The sequence below is a fragment of the Diceros bicornis genome, chromosome 24 (genome assembly GCF_020826845.1).
Source record: "Diceros bicornis minor isolate mBicDic1 chromosome 24, mDicBic1.mat.cur, whole genome shotgun sequence".
Classification (NCBI taxonomy): domain Eukaryota; kingdom Metazoa; phylum Chordata; class Mammalia; order Perissodactyla; family Rhinocerotidae; genus Diceros; species Diceros bicornis.
Genome location: NC_080763.1, coordinates 41,250,975 through 41,269,801, shown reverse-complemented (window position 1 = coordinate 41,269,801; position 18,827 = coordinate 41,250,975). Strand labels below are relative to the sequence as shown.

The 18,827-nt window shown below is 46.5% G+C and overlaps 1 protein-coding gene across 1 annotated transcript; it reads left to right on the top strand.

Moving 5' to 3' along the window:
• The first annotated feature begins 1,894 nt into the window (after window positions 1–1,894).
• Window positions 1,895–8,239, top strand: TCL1A (TCL1 family AKT coactivator A). Its single transcript, XM_058567958.1, has 4 exons — window positions 1,895–2,047; window positions 5,046–5,216; window positions 5,633–5,693; window positions 6,196–8,239. The coding sequence occupies exons 1-3, from the start codon at window positions 1,928–1,930 to the stop codon at window positions 5,687–5,689; spliced, it is 348 nt and encodes a 115-aa protein (XP_058423941.1). The 5' UTR covers window positions 1,895–1,927; the 3' UTR covers window positions 5,690–5,693; window positions 6,196–8,239.
• Window positions 8,240–18,827: the final 10,588 nt, after the last annotated feature.

Here is an 18,827-nt window from a genome sequence, read left to right as displayed (position 1 = left end):
CTCCTCCCTCCACTCCCAACCTTACTTGGCTTTTGTCTTCTATTTTGTGTTCCTGGTAAATCCAATTATATGTCTATTACTGTAGGCCACCTCCGCACCTTGTTGGGAATTAGGCTGTCTGGATAGGCAGAGTAGCAGATACATTCCTTTGCTATCAGGGGATCAGGTGTTAGGCTCATTGTCACTTTCCTGACGTTTGAAAAGATCAATTATTTTCTTAGTGCCTAGTCAGAGAGATGGGGAAGAGCTGGAAGGCTAGGCAGCAGCAGCGGTGATGTTTGAGCAATGATGCTGAAGCTCGTTTACAAGTTTCTCATTGTACTTTATTTTCTTAATTGCCTTAATGCGCGTGTGTTACTCCAAAATGAAGTGAAATTGTTTTCCTTATTTGCTGTAATTTACAGAGAGGTTTGATCATGTAACCCAGGGACTTCAAATCCATTGATCTTGGGGTAGAGGGAGGGGTTTCTTTTTAAGTATTCCTTTTGAACCATGTTTTCACTAATGAATTCAAAGCCTATAAAGGGAAAAACCCATGTTTCTTCACCACCAAGTTTCACAATAGCTATTAGATGACCACAGCATCATCAAAGCCGTGGAAAATACATGTCTTGGGTGTGGGAGGGGGCGGGGGCTTCAAGAGTTGCACTTTGCCAAGGAAATTGATTCTGACACCCAAATCCACAGGCTGAAGGTGATGCTGTGAACCTGGCAAACACCAGGCCTGGTTCAGGTTTGCATGGATTTCTTCTGATCCCACAAGGTGTGGCGGGGGGCCCTGGCTCTGCGTCGTCTGGCGTCAGCTGTGAGTTCCAAGCAGAGGCTCGGAGTGCCGGTCTGGGGTGTGGCTTGACCAGCTGACTCGGACAGTGGGTCTGGGCGTCAAGGGGAGAGAAGGACGCTGGTGCCTCAGACAGAAGAAAGGACCAAGATACAGAACAGGGTACCTCCCCAGCAGTGGGGAATGGGAGGGGCGTGGAGGTGAGGCTGGCTGGCTGGGGTCCTTAAGGAAGTCCAGGGTCTGTTGGGCTGTGCCTGCGCTCCTAGACGCTGCCACGGTCCCAGGACATAAGTCTGGCCAGTGCTCAGGGCCAGCTCTGGACACTGCCCGGTCGCCCCACGTGCCACGCGCCCGCCCATCCTGCCTCGCGCCCAGCCCACGCGCCCCGCCCCACTACCTCGCGCCCCGCCCCACTACCCCGCGCCCCGCCCCACTACCCCGCGCCCCGCCCCACGTGCCCCGCGCCCCGCCCCACTACCCCGCGCCCCGCCCCACTACCTCGCGCCCCGCCCCACTACCCCCACGCCCCGCCCCACGTGCCCCGCGCCCCGCCCCACGTGCGCCGCGCCCCGCCCCACGTGCGCCGCGCCCCGCCCCACGTGCCCCGCGCCCCGCCCCACTACCCCGCGCCCCGCCCCACTACCTCGCGCCCCGCCCCACTACCCCCACGCCCCGCCCCACGTGCCCCGCGCCCCGCCCCACTACCCCACGCCCCGCCCCACGTGCCCCGCGCCCCGCCCCACGTGCGCCGCGCCTCGCCCCACGTGCCCCGCGCCCCGCCCCACTACCTCGCGCCTCGCCCCACTACCCCGCGCCCCGCCCCACGTGCCCCGCGCCCCGCCCCACGTGCGCCGCGCCTCGCCCCATGTGCCCCGCGCCCCGCCCCACTACCTCGCGCCTCGCCCCACTACCCCACGCCCCGCCCCACTACCCCGCGCCCCGCCCCACGTGCGCCGCGCCCCGCCCCATTACCTCACGCCTGGCCCTTTCGCACGTCCCACCTCGCGCCCCGCCCGCCTCCCCGCCCCACCGATTGGGGGCGCCCGCACGCGATCCCGCTATAAAGTGTCCAGGCCTTGCGTCCCACACACCAGCGAGAGGCCTGGAGAGGCTGCGGGTCTTGCGGCCTGGACCGCCCGAGGCGCCATGGGCGAGCTCCCGTTCTTCAGGGCGCACACTGCCTTTCACCCGGACCGCTTGTGGATCTGGGAAAGGGCCGTGTATGTGGACGAGAACCAGCGCACTTGGCTGCCCATAACCATCGAGGTATGGCCGCTTCGGGGCCAGGCCGGGCGGGGCAGCATGGGCGTCACCATCCCTGGCCCGGCCTGGGGAGCCAGAGACGTCCCAGGCCGCGCGAGGCCCTCCAGGAGCCCCTCAGAGGCGGCAGGGTGAGGGCGGTGGCGGGAAGGCTCAGAAGGCCTGATCCGCCCAGGGCGGCCAGGGGGCTCACAGATGAAACCACTTTGAGGTGGGCTGTGAAGGATGAGTAGGAGTTCTCCAGTTCGCTGGGAAGGAGGGTGGGGAAAAACACAAAGGCATGTTGGCCAAAGGATGGGGACCCATTGCCTCTGGAGTGTGTGAACATGATCTTGAGTAAAATAGGACTTGTCTGGGTTTGAGGGTCCTAAGCCATAAAATGGGAATAACATCTCTCTAAAGATTCATACACGTGGCTGATTATCAGAATCTCCTTAGGTAAGCCTCAGAAATCTGTGTTGTAAAAGGACCCTCAGACAGATTATGATCACCAATTTTGGGGACCACTGCCCTAGAGTTTGGGTTATTTCATATCTCCTCTATGCTTTGGAAAAAACAAACTTCACAAACAATACAGTAGGATAAAAGCCAGCATTGAATAAATGTTGACTTTGTCTTATGTGTGATGCCTTAAGATGGAGCTTTAGTTAACTTTTTTAAAGAAATATAACTCTCTTACAAGTACTTTCCACCAGAGCATAGATTTCCTCCAAGAAACTTAGGTGAAAAATGTTGAAACTCTTTCCATATATAAATGGAAGAAAGCATAAAAGCAAAATTTAAATACATAATATTAGAACATTTATGTGATATATTAGCAAACAGCAAAAAGTTATTGAGTAGTGCCTGTGTCCCCATTTTACAGATGAGGAAACTTGAGGCATAAAAATGTAATATTGTCCAAAGTAGAACTGCTAGTAGGTAATGGGCTTGGGGTTCCAGGTTCTTAACCACCATCTAAATTTGCATCTTTATTGAAATTCAAATTTTTTATGTATACATATATATACTTTTAAAAATCAAGTTAAATATTTGCTTTTTTTAAGTCAAGTATTTGAAGAAAATTTAAGTGACTATCTTTTTTTAATCTCTGGTTGAGGGGTATCTTCTTCAACATGACACTGAAACCACAGAGTTTTTCACATAATCATTATAAATTCTGCACAAAACATAACCCATTAGCAAACCCATTTGCCTCCTGTAACTGCAAAGACTAGTATTCTTAATATGTAAAGATTTACTTAGCCAGCCCTCGTGGTCTAGTGGCTAAAATTTGTAGTTCTCACCACCTCTGCTGGGGTTCGTTTCCCGGTCAGGGAACCACACTATCCATCTGTCAGTTGTCATACTGCGGTGGCTGTGTGTTGGTGTGATGCTGGAAGCTGTGCCACTGGGATTTCAAATACCAGCAGGGTCCGCCATGGTGGACAGGTTTCAGTGGAGTTTCCAGACTAGACAGACGAGGAAGAAGGACCTGGCCACCCACTTCTGAAAAATTGGCCATGAAAACCGTGTGAATAGCAGTGGAGCATTGTCTGATACAGCACCGGAAGGTGAGAGGATGGTGCAAAAAGACTGGGCAGGGTTCCGCTCTGCTATACAGAGGGTGGCTAGGAGTCGGAATTGACTCGAGGGCACTAACAACAACAAAGATTTACTTAAATCAATAAGAAAAAGATGAATAAGCAAACTAAAAATGGTTAAAGGATATAGAAGACTCTAACAGAGCAAGAATGGTGACTTCCACACTTATACTTTGCAGGATGATCAGAATTATTTTATAATAGTGAGTTCTAATTTATTTCATAGAAAATTTGAAATAACTATTTCCACTTTGGAAAAATAGTCATTGAACAAACAGGAATGCCTAGTTTATATGCCAAGCACGATTCTAGGCTGTGGGGGTTTGCAGTGACTGTGATAAAACCCCTCTACTTGTCAAGCTGACATTCGAGGCCAGTGGTTAGTTGTGTAGGAGAAGGAAAGTGGGATGAGAGGTGATCACGAGTGGTGTGGGGGCTTCAGGCAGGACCCCTGGGAGCTTAATTCGCATTTGCCTGTCATATTTTGCCCATGATTTTATTTGAAACCTTTCTGAACCTCTATTTTAGGCATGCCTCTCATTTATATCTTAGAGTTGGATTTTGCTGAAATTTGTCTTTCTAGACATACGGTTGAGCAGAGACCTGCCTAAAAGAAGGATGTGAGCCCTGTGTAGATCTAGGGGAGAATGTTCCAGGCAGAGGACACAGGTGCCAGAGCTTACTGGGAGTGTGGCACGTCCCAGAAATAGCGAGGGGGCCTGTGTGGCTGCACCGGGGTTGGGGGTGAAGGACAGGATGACAGGAGATGAAGGAGGCAGGGGCCCGGCTACGTGGGCCTGTGGGCTGTGGTAAAGATTCCAGTTCATTCTGCCTGCGATGGGAAGGCGTCGGACGGTGTCGAGCGGGGCAGTGACGTGATTTTTGGATGCACACCCTAGCTGCTGTGCAGAGACTTGATTGTGGGGCCCAAGACGAAGAAGGCAGCAAGTTAGGAAGTTATGGCGATAGTCCAGGCGAGAGATGATAGCAGAGGGGCAGTGGTGGAGATGGCGAAGAGTGGTCTCACCTGATTCTGGGGTCCGGGATATCTTGGGATATATGACAAAATAAAGAAAAATCAGAGAAAATCCATCAGCTGAAATAGCTAAGGAAACCGCATGGGTGAGGAAGCTCAGGGCCCCATGGCGTATCCTAGCAACTAGAAGTTTGTCAGGGAGAAGTGAGCCTTTGGTGGCCCTGTCTGGGTATCTGGACATGTGTGAGTGCTGGTCGTCCTGGCCCAGCCAGCGTCTCTGAGAAGAGCGTGCATGGCTTAAGGGATGGAGCCGTGGGAACTGTGATCACCGGCATCTCAGATGCCAGCCGGGCCGGGCGGGTGGCAGGAAGGACTCTGGTTATTTGTGCCTGGAGGAGCTCTGAGTGTGCCCTGACGGTGTGCCCTGCTCTTCTCTTCCCTTCAGATGGACAGCAGCCTGCAAGTACTCATGCGTCAGGAAGATATCCCCCTGGGGGAGCCGGTGCGCCCCAGCCAGCTCGGCCCGTACCTGCTGCCTCTCATGTGGCAGCTCTACCCCGGAAGAAAATACCGCGGCTCAGACTCCAGCTTCTGGCGCATAGTGTACCACATCGAGGCAAGCCTGTGCTTCTCCCAGGGACCCGTCGGGTCATCGTGGGTGGCCCTGCTCCCCACCCCCCCAATGCCTGGCCTCGGCAGTATATCTCTTCCCTCTGTCTCTGCACCAAAAGCTAAAAACAACTGGAGGGAATTGACAGCTGCAGATTTTGAGAGGACCGGATTAGAGAGACGGTAGAACTGAATGACCAGGTCACTCTCTGGGGTCTCTACCAGAAGCCCCGTCCGCCACATGAAGGCCTCTCTGGTGGGCACTCGGGGTGAAGGCTGGTGGGAGGAGGGAAAGTCTCCCGAGGGCCTCTGGAATCCCCCCATGCAGGTTGCCACCTGCTGCTCCAAGCTTGTGGAAGGCCTGGGAGCCAGGAAGGGAAGAATTCCCAGGGCTCTGGTCTCTAATTTCCTTCTCTCTCGCAGTTGAGTGGCATAGAGGATATGCTCCTTGAACAGCTGCCAGACCCGGATAATGAGTGACGTGGTGAGCACCGTGGGGCCCCATACCTTTTAGTCCAGCGTGGCCAGGTCACAAAGAAGGCACACCCTTTCTCCCTGCAGGCAGTGCTGACCCCGCCCCGACTGTGCTGCCCTGGGTCCCGAGGGCTGGGGACCCAGGCTCCCTCCTCTACCACCTTAGGAGCCAATCCTTTTTAGGCAGCCCCCTTAACAACAGAGGCACACATCAGCACAGCGCTTCACAGGTTACGGCGTGTCGCTTGATTGTCACATCAGCTGAGCTAGGTAGTACTTGATTTTATAGGTTACAGAAATGAGTTTTGAGGAAGGACAATGACTTGCCCAGGTCACAGAGCCAGGTTTCAAATCCAGGTCTAGTGGCACCAAGCTGCTCGCTCTGTTCACAGTCTGCCCTCCTCAGCTCCGGGGCCAGCATTGACCACCCGGCAGCTCTGCTCCCGCCCCTCGCCTCTGCCGGGTCCTTCCCTTTGCCCTGACTCTTGTCTTGTCTTGTCCTCCTGCCCCAGGTCCCACGGTTCCTGTCTCCCTGAGGCCCCATCCTGCTGGCCTGCAGTGGGGATGTTCGAGCTTGTGTTCACCTGTTTTACCAGCCCTGTGTTCTGCTCTGCCACACCCGGGTCTGGGAGGGAATGGACGGGCAGAGGATGAGCCCCACCCAGGGCCTGCTGGACCTGCCTGCACCCCTCCACCCTGGTGTCCCCTGGCAGACTGGCACTGGAGAGGACCTTGCTCGGTATAGCTTCCTCCAGGTGCCCCGGCTATACCTGAGCCTCGGGTTTTCTCAGTTGCCTGACAGTTCTTGGCCTCTCTCTATTCTGTCCCTCACAGCAACTAGTGTCTTGTGCTGCTCACCCGGGGCTGCTTTTCTTCCTGTCCCTCAGCTCTGTGTACCTCTGGCTGCAAGGGAATAGGGCCTACTCGCCTGGGCCTGGGCCAGGCCTCTGAGCCCCTGGACCAGCTATCTCATGTGGCACATGCCTGCACACAGCCCCACCTGCCCAGCAGGTTCAGGTGCAGTTCACGGGAAGGCCTGCGAGGAGCCCAGGTCTTTGCTCAGGACACAGAGCCTGCTGGTTAAAGGTCCAGAGCCCGGCACATAGCAGGAGGCCAGGCAAGCGAGCACTGGAGACGGGCCCTCAGGTTGCCCACCTGTAGAAGGACAGAGGTTGGAGGTCCTCCCTTTTACAGGTGCCCACACACCTGGATGTTATGAAGTTGTATATAGTGTGAACACTTTGTAATGTTGATTGATTAAATGTAAGACAATTCATCTAACTTTGTGCTGAATCAGCTTCTATCCTTGACCTAGATTCTAGTGGAGAGAAACAAGAACAGGCAGTCACCAAATAAGAAAATTTGAAAGGCAAAGAATACTCATGAAATTAGTGTATTTCTTTTACTTTGGAGATAAGGCTGGATTTTTTTTTTCTTATAATCCAAACACTCAAAACCCCAGTGTTCTTGGAGGCATAATTTGAGAACCATTGGCATAAGTGGCCTCAAAAAGTCTTTCTCAGCGATTCTTGGTATCCAAGCCTCTCTCCATCCAGCGCTGCCCTCCTCACTCCCCTGTCCCAGCCTGCCCTGTCTCCTCCCTGCCCTGGCCCTCACCAGGCGTCCTTAACATGGATAGTACCAATCCCAGCGGGAGTCCCTCCTCTCTGAAAATGTCCTGGCCACCCAAGCCCCAACCAGAGTCCGTTCCTCACCTCCCATGACCTGCAGTCAGAGCCTGGCCCACCCGAGGCAGTGTCCCTCCTACTTCCTTCTCAAGATGAGCTGCCCCACCTCTACCCCCTGAGCAGGTAAGCAGGACCTCAGGTATTACAAAGGGCTGCTATCCAGTGACAGGAATCCATTCTGTGTGGAATACTGGTCCTCCCCACTAAAGTGACTTTAGTCCATAGCTTCCGTATCACAGAGAGAAGGGGGATAATGATATGCATAGGTTAAGTGTTGACAAAGAGAATTGTATAAGAAAAATACTACTTCTCCCATTTCGTGTTCTCTGATCCCAGTCTTACCCGGTGCTAGACAGATAAGTGTCAGACACCACACCTCTCAGGGTTTGTGTTTCCATTTTAACCCCATCACCCCGCACAGGGCAAGAGTTTGGTCTGTGCAAACTCTTACCAGACAGACGCCCCTCTGTGGGGACAGAGCATCAGAACATCAGCAGGAGGGACATCAGAGGTCTGCCAGTTGCCTCGTTTTAGGAACAGGCACAGGAAGAGGCGAGTTCTTGTATGGGCTGGATGTTTGTGTCCCCCCAAAATTCTTGTGTTGAAGCCCTGACCCCTAATATGATGGTCTTTGGAGGTGGGGCCTTTGGGACGTGATTAGGGTTAGATGAGGTCATGAGGGTGGGGCCCTCATGGGATTAGTGCCCTTATTAGAAGAGCAAGGAAGCTCATGCACCCAAGAAGGGCCATGTGAGGACACAGGGAGAAGGCGGCTGTCTACACGCCAGGAAGAGGGTCCTCACCAGACACCGAATCTGCCCGCACCTTCATCCTGGACTTCCCAGCCTCCAGAACTGTGAGAAATAAATGTCTGTTATTTAAGCACCCAGTCTGCGGTATTTTGTTATAGCAGCCTGAGCAGACTAAGACAGTTCTTGTGCAAAATTCTTTTTCTGAAACCTTTGAGCACCTCTGCTGCAGATCCAGCAGTGAACAGACCAAAGGCCTGCCCTCATGCAGCTTTGGTTCTAGAAAGACATGAACAAGAAGCTTGGAATGTGCAAAACCCTACGAAGATAGAACAGGGTAACGTGGTAGCAAGTTAGGTCGGGTGGTGAAGAAATTCCCATCTGTGGAGGGGCCTTTAAGGTTGCACCTTGTACATGAGAGGGAGCCAGATTCTTAGATCAGGGCAGAGGGTCCCAGGAAGAGCAAGTGGCCAGTGCTGTGCCGGCTTAATCTGCTGAGGAAATTAACAACGGCAAAAGGATTTCTTCTCACTTAACGAAATGCTGTTTTATAAGAAGAAGTGGCCCTAATAAATTAACTGGAAGGGCGACGCAGAATCTCAGGTTTCCACCACCAGAACGACTTCAGGGTTTTGGCTGACACAGCGGGCAGACGTGGTACTGTTGAGATGGAGGAGGTGTGAGCGGGGGCAGGGGGACGGATCAGGAGCTCTGCGGTAGCCACATTACATTTGAGATGCCTGTCTTATCTCCAGCGGGAGGGTTGATAGGCTGTTGATTGAATACAGATCTAGAACTCAGGTCAGGACTGAAAATATACAAGTAGGAGTCATTAAAATATAAAATGCCAGGGGCCTGACTGAGGTCAGGATGGAGAGATGGTGTGTTTGAAACCGCGAGATCCAAGTGTTTTAAGAAGGAGGCTGTGGGAGGGTGGGCAGCTTGCTCTGGAGTGGCTGGATACAGAGAAGTGGCCATTGGATCCGGCCACATGGAGAAGGATGCTGACACAGTCAGGAAAAGGGTCAGTGCTGTGACAGGGCACAGCCCTGTGGGGGTGAGCATAGGAGAGATGGGGAGATGAGGAGGGACAGACAGCCCCTGCTCTGAGCTTTGTTGTAGAAGGACTTGGAGAAGCGCGGTGTAGACGGTGTTTTAGGTCGGAGATGATGGAGCCTGTGTGTGCGTGCGGAAGGGAAGGATCAGCGGGAAGGGGACAAACGGGTGAGGAGGCACAGAGAAGGTACAATGAAAGGAACAGCATTCTTGAGGAAGCTGGAAGAGATGAACCAGGGGCACAAATGCACGTCGACATCTGACAGAGCAGCTTCAGCAGTCATCAACATCATGCCAACTTTGTTTCATTTCCCCCCACACGAAGTTGGGGTTTGTTGTTTTGCTAAAATATTTTAAATACTTTGTAATTTCACCAACAGGTATTTTATCATATATCTTTACAGATAGGACTTTTTAGTCCTGAGAGCCACAATACCATTATCAATACCTAACAAAATTAACTGATTCCTCAATATCATCTAATAGCTGGTCTGTTTTCAAATTTCCCCAATTATCTCATATGTCTTCCTCCCGTTGGTTTCAGTCTCTAGTAATCTATAACAGCACCCTCTTTCTTCTTTAGAACAAACCAGGTCAATTGTTCTGTAGACTTTCTGGATTCGGATGATGGCATCCTAGAATATCCTTTAATGTTTCTCTTCCTCATACTTCCTATAAACTGGCAGTAAATTTAGAAACTTGATTAGATTCCAGTTTATTCTTTGGGCATGAATACTCCATAGCTGGTGCCATAGACTGTTCATTGCATCAGATCTGGAAGCACCCAGGGTCAGGTTGTCCCACTTCAGTGGCGGTAAGAGCGATCTGTGAGCTCAGGTGGTGTCAGCCCACCATCCACCATGACTTTCCCCATCCACCTGTCATCTCTGCACCTTTGGCATCTTTACGATGTGCAGTCATCCTATCCAAAAATATTGTCTTGCCTTTTGTTTAAATCTACACTTGTGTCTTCCAGGAATGTTTTATAGTCTTAATCATAAAAGTTTTGCACATTCTTGTTGAAACCATTCTCAGGCATTTTATTATTTTTTTTGCTATTGTAATGGTATCTTCCCTTTCATTATATCTTTTAACAGGATATTGCCTAAGGCGTTGTGTGTGTATGCATCTGCATATAAAATGGCTATTTTTTCTGTATGTCAATTTTATGTTCTGCTTTATTACTAAATTATCTTCTTATTTATAGTAGTTTTCATTGATTCTTTGGGTATTCCCGATATAGAACAATAGCATCTGCCAATAGAATAGAGATATTTTTACCTTTTCCTTTTCAATTCTTACAGTTGTAATCCTTTCTCTTGTCTAATATCTCCAAGGCTATGGTGAATAGCAGAGGTTGTAGGCATTCTTGTATTTTCTCAACTCGATCAGGAAAACCTCTAGAGTTTCCTCAGTAAGATCCTGGCTTTGGAGCTTAAATATTTGTATTTTACCATGTTAAAGATGTATCTTTCAATTCCTATTTTAGAATTTTTAACTTTAATGGGTGTAGAATTTTGTTACATACCTTTAATATCTAAGGAGATAATCATATAATACTTAAACTCGATTAATATTAGGATATTGACTCTTCCTTGCATTCCTGGAATAAACCCCTCTTGGTCATGATAGATAATATGTTAACGTGTTGGTGGATCTCTTTGCTAATACTTTATTTAAAAATTTTGCATTGCACTCAAAGTGGTCTGATTTTTTTTTTCTTTCAATCTTTGTCAAGTTTTGGCGTCAAAGTTATATTCACTTCATAAAAATAATTTGGAGGCTTTACTTTTGTTATACCCTGTAATGCTGCAGGTTGCATTAGAATTCTCTTTTTTTTTTTTCAGCTCGGTAGAATTCCTTTATGGACCCATTCAAGCCTGGTACTTTTTTGGAAAGAGCACCTCTACAACTTTCTATTTCTTCTGTGGAAATTGGTCTGTTTAAGCTTTCTGTCTCTACTGGCATCAATTTTGGTTAAATAAATTTTCCCTGAAAAGTATCCATTTTATCTAGGTTTTGTATTTTATTTTCATAGCTATTTCAAAATAGTCTCATGACTTTTAATATTCTGGATGATTATTGCCCCTTGTCATTTCTTATTTTGTCTTTTTAGTGCTTTATCCCAGTTAGTAAAATTAGGTTTGTCTATTTTATTTCCCAAAGAACCAACTTTATGATTCATTTATTAATTTTATTGCTTTTGTTTCTTTTCTATCTCACTGATGTCTGTTTTTATCTTTAGTTCTTTACTTTTGTATTCTTTTGGTTTCCTCTGTCCCTTTTCTAGCTATTTTATTTGGGTGTTTAATTTATTTTCTTTTTAAAATTTTTACATAGATATTTTATATAACAGATTTATTAAAATATAATTGACATACCATACAATTCACTCATTTAAAGTGTACAATTCAGTTGTTTTTCGTACATTCACAGGGTTGTACAACCATCACCATGATCAATTTTAGAACATTTTTGTTACCCCAAAAAGATACCCTGTACTCATTAGCAGTTACTCCATATTACCCTCTAGCCTCTCAGCCCCAGACAATCACTAGTTTGCTTTCTGCCTCTATAGATTGGCCCATTCTGGATATTTCATATAAATGGAATCATACAATATATGGTCTTCTGTGGCTGGGTTCTTTAGCATAATATTTTCAAGGTTCATATATGTGGTAGCACGTATCAGTACTTCATTCCTTTTTATGACTGAATAATATTCTATTGTATGGCTATACCACATTTTATACATTCATGGACATTTGGGTTATTTCCACTTCTTGCCTTTTATGAATAATGTTGCTACAAACATTCATGTTATGAGTTTTTGTGTAGACTTGTTTTCTTTTCTCTTAGTTATATGCATAGGTGTAGAACTGCAGGGTCATATGGTAACTTGTTTTTAACTTTTTGAGGAACTGCAGACAGTTTTCCAAAGTGGCTGCACATTCCCACCAGCAGCATACGAGAAATCCAATCTCTCCACATCTTCGTTAACACTTGCTATCATCTGGCTTTTTGATTCTAGCCATCTAGTAGGTATAAAGCGGTATCTCATTGTGGTTTTGATTTGCATTTCCCTGGTGGCTAATGATGTTTATATATTCTCATGTGCTTCTTGGCTATTTGTATATCTTCTTTGGAGAAATGCCTATTAAGATCCTTTGCTCATCTTTTTTTTTTTGAGGAAGATTGGCACTGAGCTAGTGTCTGTTGCCAGTCTTCCTCTTTTCGCTGATGTAGGATGCTCCCACAGCATGGCTTGATGAGCGGTGCATAGGTCCGTGCCCGGGATTCAAACCTGTGACCCCCAGGCCACCAAAGCGGAGCACGTGAAATTAATGACTACACCACTAGGCCAGCCCCCCTTTGCTCATTTTTTAATTGGGTTATTTTCTTTTTTATTACTCACTTGTAAGACCTCTTGATTCTGGATTTAACTCTCTTAGCAGATGTAATTTACAAATACTTTTCCCCAGTCTGCACGTTATCTTCTCACGTGTTTGATGGTATCCTTTAAAACACAAAACCTTTTGATTTTGATGAAGTCTAATTTATCTATTTTATCTACTTTTTTATCTAAGAAGAAGGCTTTGCATAACCCAAGGCCATGAAGGTTTACTCATTTTCTTCTACGAGTTTTATAGTTTAAACTCTTACATTAAGGTATATGGTCCATTTTGAGTTATTTTTTACATATGGTGTGAGATAGGACTAACTGTAGTTAGCCAGTTGCCTCAATGCCATTTGTTGAAAGACTATTCTTTACCCCATTAAATTGTCTTGGCACACTTGTCAAAAATCAATTGACTGTAAAAGTAACGGTTAATTTCTGGATTCTCAGTTCTGTTCTATTGATGTATAAATCTGTCCCTATGCCAATACCACATTGTCTTGATTACTATGTCTTTGTGGTAAGTTTTGAAATTGGGAAGTATGATTCCTCCAATTTTGTTCTTTTTTTTGTGAGGAAGATTAGCCCAGAGCTAACATCTATTGCCAATCTTCCTCTTTTTGCTGAGGAAGATTGGCCCTGGGCTAACATCTGTGCCCATCTTCCTCTACATTATATGGGATGTTTGTTACAGCATGGCTTGATAAGCAGTGTGTAGGTCCATGCCCGGGATCCGAACCTGCGAACCCCAGGCCACCAAAGCAGAGCGCATGAACTTAACCATTACACCACCAGGCCGGCCCCAACTTTGTTGTTTTTTTTAAGATTGTTTTCATTATTCTGGGTCCCTTGAATTTCCATATGAATTTCAGGGTCAGCTTGTCAATTTCTGCAAAGAATTCAGCTGGTATTTTGATAGGGATTGTGCTGAATCTGTAAATCAATATGTAAAGAATTGCTATCTGCATTAAGCTGCTCGGGCTGCCATAACAAAATGCGATAGACGAAGTGTTTTGTTTCAGTAGTTACTTTCATACTAATATCTTAGGGTAGTATCCTTAAATTCTCTCTTATAAAAATGCTGTCTGTTGTAGCACTGTCCAAAGGACTTTCTATAATGATGGAGATGGTCTACCTCTGTGTTCTCCAGTGTGGAAGCTACTAGCTATATGTGGCTATGGAGCACCTGAAATGTGGCTAGCATGATCGAGAAACTGAATTTCAAATTTTGTTTAATGTTAACTAATTTAAATTTAAATTGCCACATGTGGCTGGTGGCTACCATGTTGGATGGTGCAGGTCTTTCACTTCCCTACAATGAACAATATTGAAATTAGTAACCTCTTCTTCCCCCTCCCCTTCCTCTCCCCAGAGCACCTAAAGTGATATTCATTTAGTGCTAAATGATACCTTTAAGGCAACCATCAAGCTTACTTTCTGTATCTTTCCCTTCTCTTCCCATTTTTTTTTTTGTGAGGAAGATCAGCCCTGAGCTAACATCCATGCCAGTCCTCTTCTTTTTTGCTGAGGAAGACTGGCCCTGAGCTAACATCTATTGCCAATCCTCCTCTTTTTATTTTTTTCCCCCTTTTTCTCCCCAAAGCCCCAGTAGGTAGTTGTATGTCATAGTTGCACATCCTTCTAGTTGCTGTATGTGGGACGCAGCCTCAGCATGGCCAGACAAGTGGTGCATCGGTGCGCACCCAGGATCCGAACCCAGGCCGCCAGTAGCGGAGCCCATGCACTTAACCACTAAGCCACAGAGCCGGCCCCTCTCTTCCCATTTTTTATAGCTGAATCATGTCTTCATTATCACAGAATATACCAAATACATAGTATTTTCCACGCTTGTGCCCTCTAGGCTTCATTCTACAGTTAAATATATTCGGTGCTCATGGTAGTTCTTATAAAAAACTTCTCTAAATATTCTTGGTTGTCGGAAGCTTACTGTACAGTAGATTACTCAGGAAGGGCACACAGGAGCAATATTCCCTGATGCCCTCAACTTCCTCAATTTGTGGCCTTTGTACTTGACGGTCACTTTGGCTGAATAAAAAAATTTTGGGGGGCCGGCCTAGTGGTTAAGTTCACGTGCTCCACTTCAGCAGCCCGGGGATCATGGGTTTGGATCCCAGGCATGGACCTACACACCACTCGTCAAGAAGCCATGCTGTGGCAGCCACCCACATACAAAATAGAGGAGGATTGGCACAGATGTTAGCTTAGGGCCAATCCTCCTCACCAAAAATAAAAAATTCTTGGCTCACGTTTTCTTTCTTGGGTATCTGTACTATGTTACTCCATTTACTCTGTGTTTTAACTTAAAAGTATTCTGTGAAGGTCTAATCCCATATAAGTTACTGGGTCATTTTATCTTATGCCAAAAGGTTTTCTATTCTAATAGGCCTAATAATTTTAATAGACTGTGTCTTGGAGTTGACTGTCTGGTCACGTGTCCCAGGCACATTGTGTCCCCTTTAAATACACAGGTTGAAGCCATTTGTGTGTTTGTTGTCAGGGAAGTTTTCTTTAATTGTTGCTTATATTCTACTCTACTGCCTTACTTTTCTTTCTTTTCTGGAGTGGGGAACGTGGGGAGGAGGGCTTCTACTGTGCTATGTCGGGTCTTCTTTGTCTTCAGTAGCCATCACTTTCTCTTAAATCCTTTTGATCTTCTACTGATTTTTTTTTATGCTTCTACTTCCTGTACTATTTTTCTTTTTCTATCCTAGTTGCTCTGCTTGTTTTTGTAATGGGATTGGAGGAGACTGGAAAACAATAAAACAAGGCCACTGTTAGCATCTCGCCCTGATCCTTATTGCGTCTTAAAGTTACTTTGTTAGTGTCACTGTATTTTGCTTACAAAACAACTCTATTTACAAAGGAGAAATGCCTTTAGAGATATAGTAATTCTAAGATTCTTCCCCATCTTTTTATACAAGATGAGTTAACCTGAACTGGTCCAGTGAAGTCACTGTCAGTGAGTGAACCTCCTCTGGCAAACACAGTTTATAAGTTTAAGTGAGAAATTTTCCAAGAAAATGCTCTCACAAATACTTTCCTGTAATGATCATTCACAGTTCTGAGGTGAAAAATCCACAGCTCTTGAAACTAGTAAACTGAACATTTCAATTATATGGGAGAGCTCTTCCTACTTCTCAGTAATCAAACTTACGAACTCAACTTTGGAACCTGGTCCAGATGATATGGTACTTACACAGCAGGTTCAGTGGTTAAGATGCTGATGACCTGGGCCCCTGGACTTGGAGAGCCAAAAAGGCTGAAATCCAGGGAGCTTGGCTGGTGCTGCTCTGACATGATGGTGCCTCCCCTCAACACTGGCCTCATCAGCCCACCAACCAAGGACACCAGGAAGCTGTGTCCACTTCACTGCCGTTTTGGTTGGATTGTACTGGATTAAATATCTGAATGTCTCATTTCTACTGATACCGACTCAAGACAAGGTTGACATGAGGGAAGCCATATTGTAGAAAAGAAACCCTATTGCAACTTTGAATGACCTCTGACAAACTAACCCAGCTGAATATACACCCTCTAAGAGATCTAACTGCTCTGTAGATTTTAGGACCCCTACTTGTGCATGTAACTCCCAGCTGCGATAGGATGATAACTTTGTTCTTTTGAGTTCCTTAGGAATGGGATGACCCCCGAACAGAGAGTCTATGCTGATAGTCATCATCAAATGAAAGCTGAAAGATGTGGTGTGGCAACTCCTAGTCTGTAACATCAGAGGGTTGACATTCCTAACCCCCTCCCCTATAACCCACCAGCCTATATAACTGCTGTAAGATTTTGTGCCCCTTTAAGATGGGGTTTTTTTGGACATTAGTCGGCCATCTTCCCTCTTGCTAGCAAGCTATAATAAAAAAAAGTCCTTTTTCTCCTACCATCTTGCCTCTTGACTATTAGCATGTCTTGCGGCAAGCAGAAGACCCCCCTTGGGCGGTAACGCTGCTGGTCCTCTAACCATTGAGGGTCAGGGATAACCACAGTAAACCCTCATCTTGGAAGGGACAGACAATATTCAGCATATCTTGTAGAAGAATAGACATCATAATTTCATAATCCCATCTGGTTCATTATGAAATCCCCTGTTCTCGCTGTGATCTCTACATCAGCTGGGGCACTCCATCCTTTTAGACAAGATTTCATTTAGCTTGACTCTGCACCACCTCCATATCACCCTTCACAATCTCTCCAGGGATTTCAGTGGGGTCTCACACTTCTCCCCATCACCCCTTACTTGAAGCTCCAACATCTACTAATTTAGTGTGGTTTATAGATGATCTCTCATGCATCCCGTTCTTGGTTCCATACACAACACCCCACTTCACACTGGGTACCACTCTGATTCCTTCACCACAGAGCTGCAGGTGACAGACTTTGGGGGCATGTTTGGAGTTAAGGTTGACAGTTTGAGGAGGTCTGTGGGTTAACATTCAGACTATACCTTAAAGTGGGATATTAGACATGCTTGTTTTGAAAAAGCCCCTTAGCCATTGTTGCATCATCATCCCTCTCTCCATTAAGCCCATCGCCTCACCTTTCTGGGCTGCTCTCTCTCTCTCACAGAATGCCTCCTCCCTCATCTTTGAAATGCTAACATTCTTACTCTTTATTATGCAGAATAACTTGGTTCTGTTTCACTTGGGGCTAGTTTTTCTTGATTCAGTGCCACATCACTGTGTTTGCTAAATAAAAGACTAACTATTCCAAAGAGAAACTATGTCTCTCTCCTAGGAGGCAGAACTGTTATAGCCAGTGATGAAGTTTCAATTTTCTTTCTCTCTCTGCTTACTTTCTTCCTGGTATACCTGCTCAGACTGAGTTGAGAAGGAAGGAAGGAAGGAGGAGAGAGTTTGTGTGAACAGGACTCATTAAGGAATACTTTTTGGAAATCAGGTGGGACTCAGGTCAGCTGAAGGAAGTCCTTGGGTGCTCCTGAAGTGGGCCAAGGGCAGGAGAAGGGGTGAAGTCTGGCCCAGGACTGAGAGCAAGCCTGCTTGGCCAAGAAAGAACCATTGTAAGAACTTACCCCACAGGGAGGTATTATTATAATGATGCATCTTTTACACAGAGAAAACAGGGGCTTAGAAAGATTCCGTACTTTGCTCAGAGTTAACATAGTTGGTAAGTAGCAGACCTGGATTCAAATGCAGACAGCCTGGCTGGAGTCCATGCTCTTGGTCACTGTGATATTACTGTACAGAGTTGGAAAACAAACTCGCTTGGATGGAATCCCAGTCGACCTCTTACTCAGACCCACAAGGAAAGCGTTTCACTTCTCGGAGCCTCTGTTTCCTCACCTGTAATAAGACAGGTGCATTAAAACTTATAATGTTGCTTTTAATATTAAATCAGCTGGCAGATGGAAAGTGCCTGACACAGAGTAGATTCAATAAATTTTAATATTCCTCCTTTATGATATTTTGTATATTTAGTGGAACGAATCATTAACAGTGTTCTTAAGGGGGAAAAAAATCAAAAACTTTCTAAGATTATTTTACTTTGTAAAAAAAGAATCATAAAAAGCATAGAGGGTGTGGGGGATCAGAATTGGCCACCTCAAAATATGTCTCTTTACCTTGATTATTTTCAAGAACAAAGGACTCTGAAAGAAACTTTGACCTCCCCCCCACTAACTGCCTAAAAGAATTTAAGATAGAAGGCCTGTTCCCAGGACAGGCCATCACCGTGGATAACTCGGCGTATCAATAGACTCGGAGGGTCCTTGCTAAGCCCCTTCTTATCAAAGCTCTGAAAACCATATAAAAGTAGAAGTTATTCTTTGTAAGAGACATTTACATTTATGAGGGAAATCTCCATTTGTAAAGGTATCTCGCTCTCTGTACCAGGAAGAAGGGGGGATTACCTTATCTCTAGAAACTCCTTTCAGTGCAGAAGGCAAGGACTTAATTCTGCACATTAACCTTACTCTTGTTTACTGTGCTTTTCTGGTAATCTCCCATAGCTGACTCCCCCCACCCCCAACATCCTCCTTTGTCTTTAGCTGAAGATAGTATTTAAGATGAGAACCTCTGCCATTTTGTTGAGTTACCCAGTTTCCTAGGTTTCTCCCATGTATACATGTTATAAAGCTTTGTTTGAGTTTCTCCTGATACTCAGTCTCATGTCAATTTAATTTGTAGCCCAGCCAGAAAGGACCCAGAATGGGTAGAGGATAGTCTTCCTCCCCTACACAGTATCAGCTAAGACCTCATGTCCAGCAGTCC

Excerpts from the sequence above, each read along its gene's own strand:
- TCL1A (XM_058567958.1), top strand. The coding sequence starts at position 1,928 with ATGGGCGAGCTCCCGTTCTTCAGGGCGCACACTGCCTTTCACCCGGAC. Across the intron at positions 2,048-5,045 it reads GGCTGCCCATAACCATCGAG|ATGGACAGCAGCCTGCAAGT; the intron begins GTATGGCCGCTT and ends TCTTCCCTTCAG. Across the intron at positions 5,217-5,632 it reads GCATAGTGTACCACATCGAG|TTGAGTGGCATAGAGGATAT; the intron begins GCAAGCCTGTGC and ends TCTCTCTCGCAG.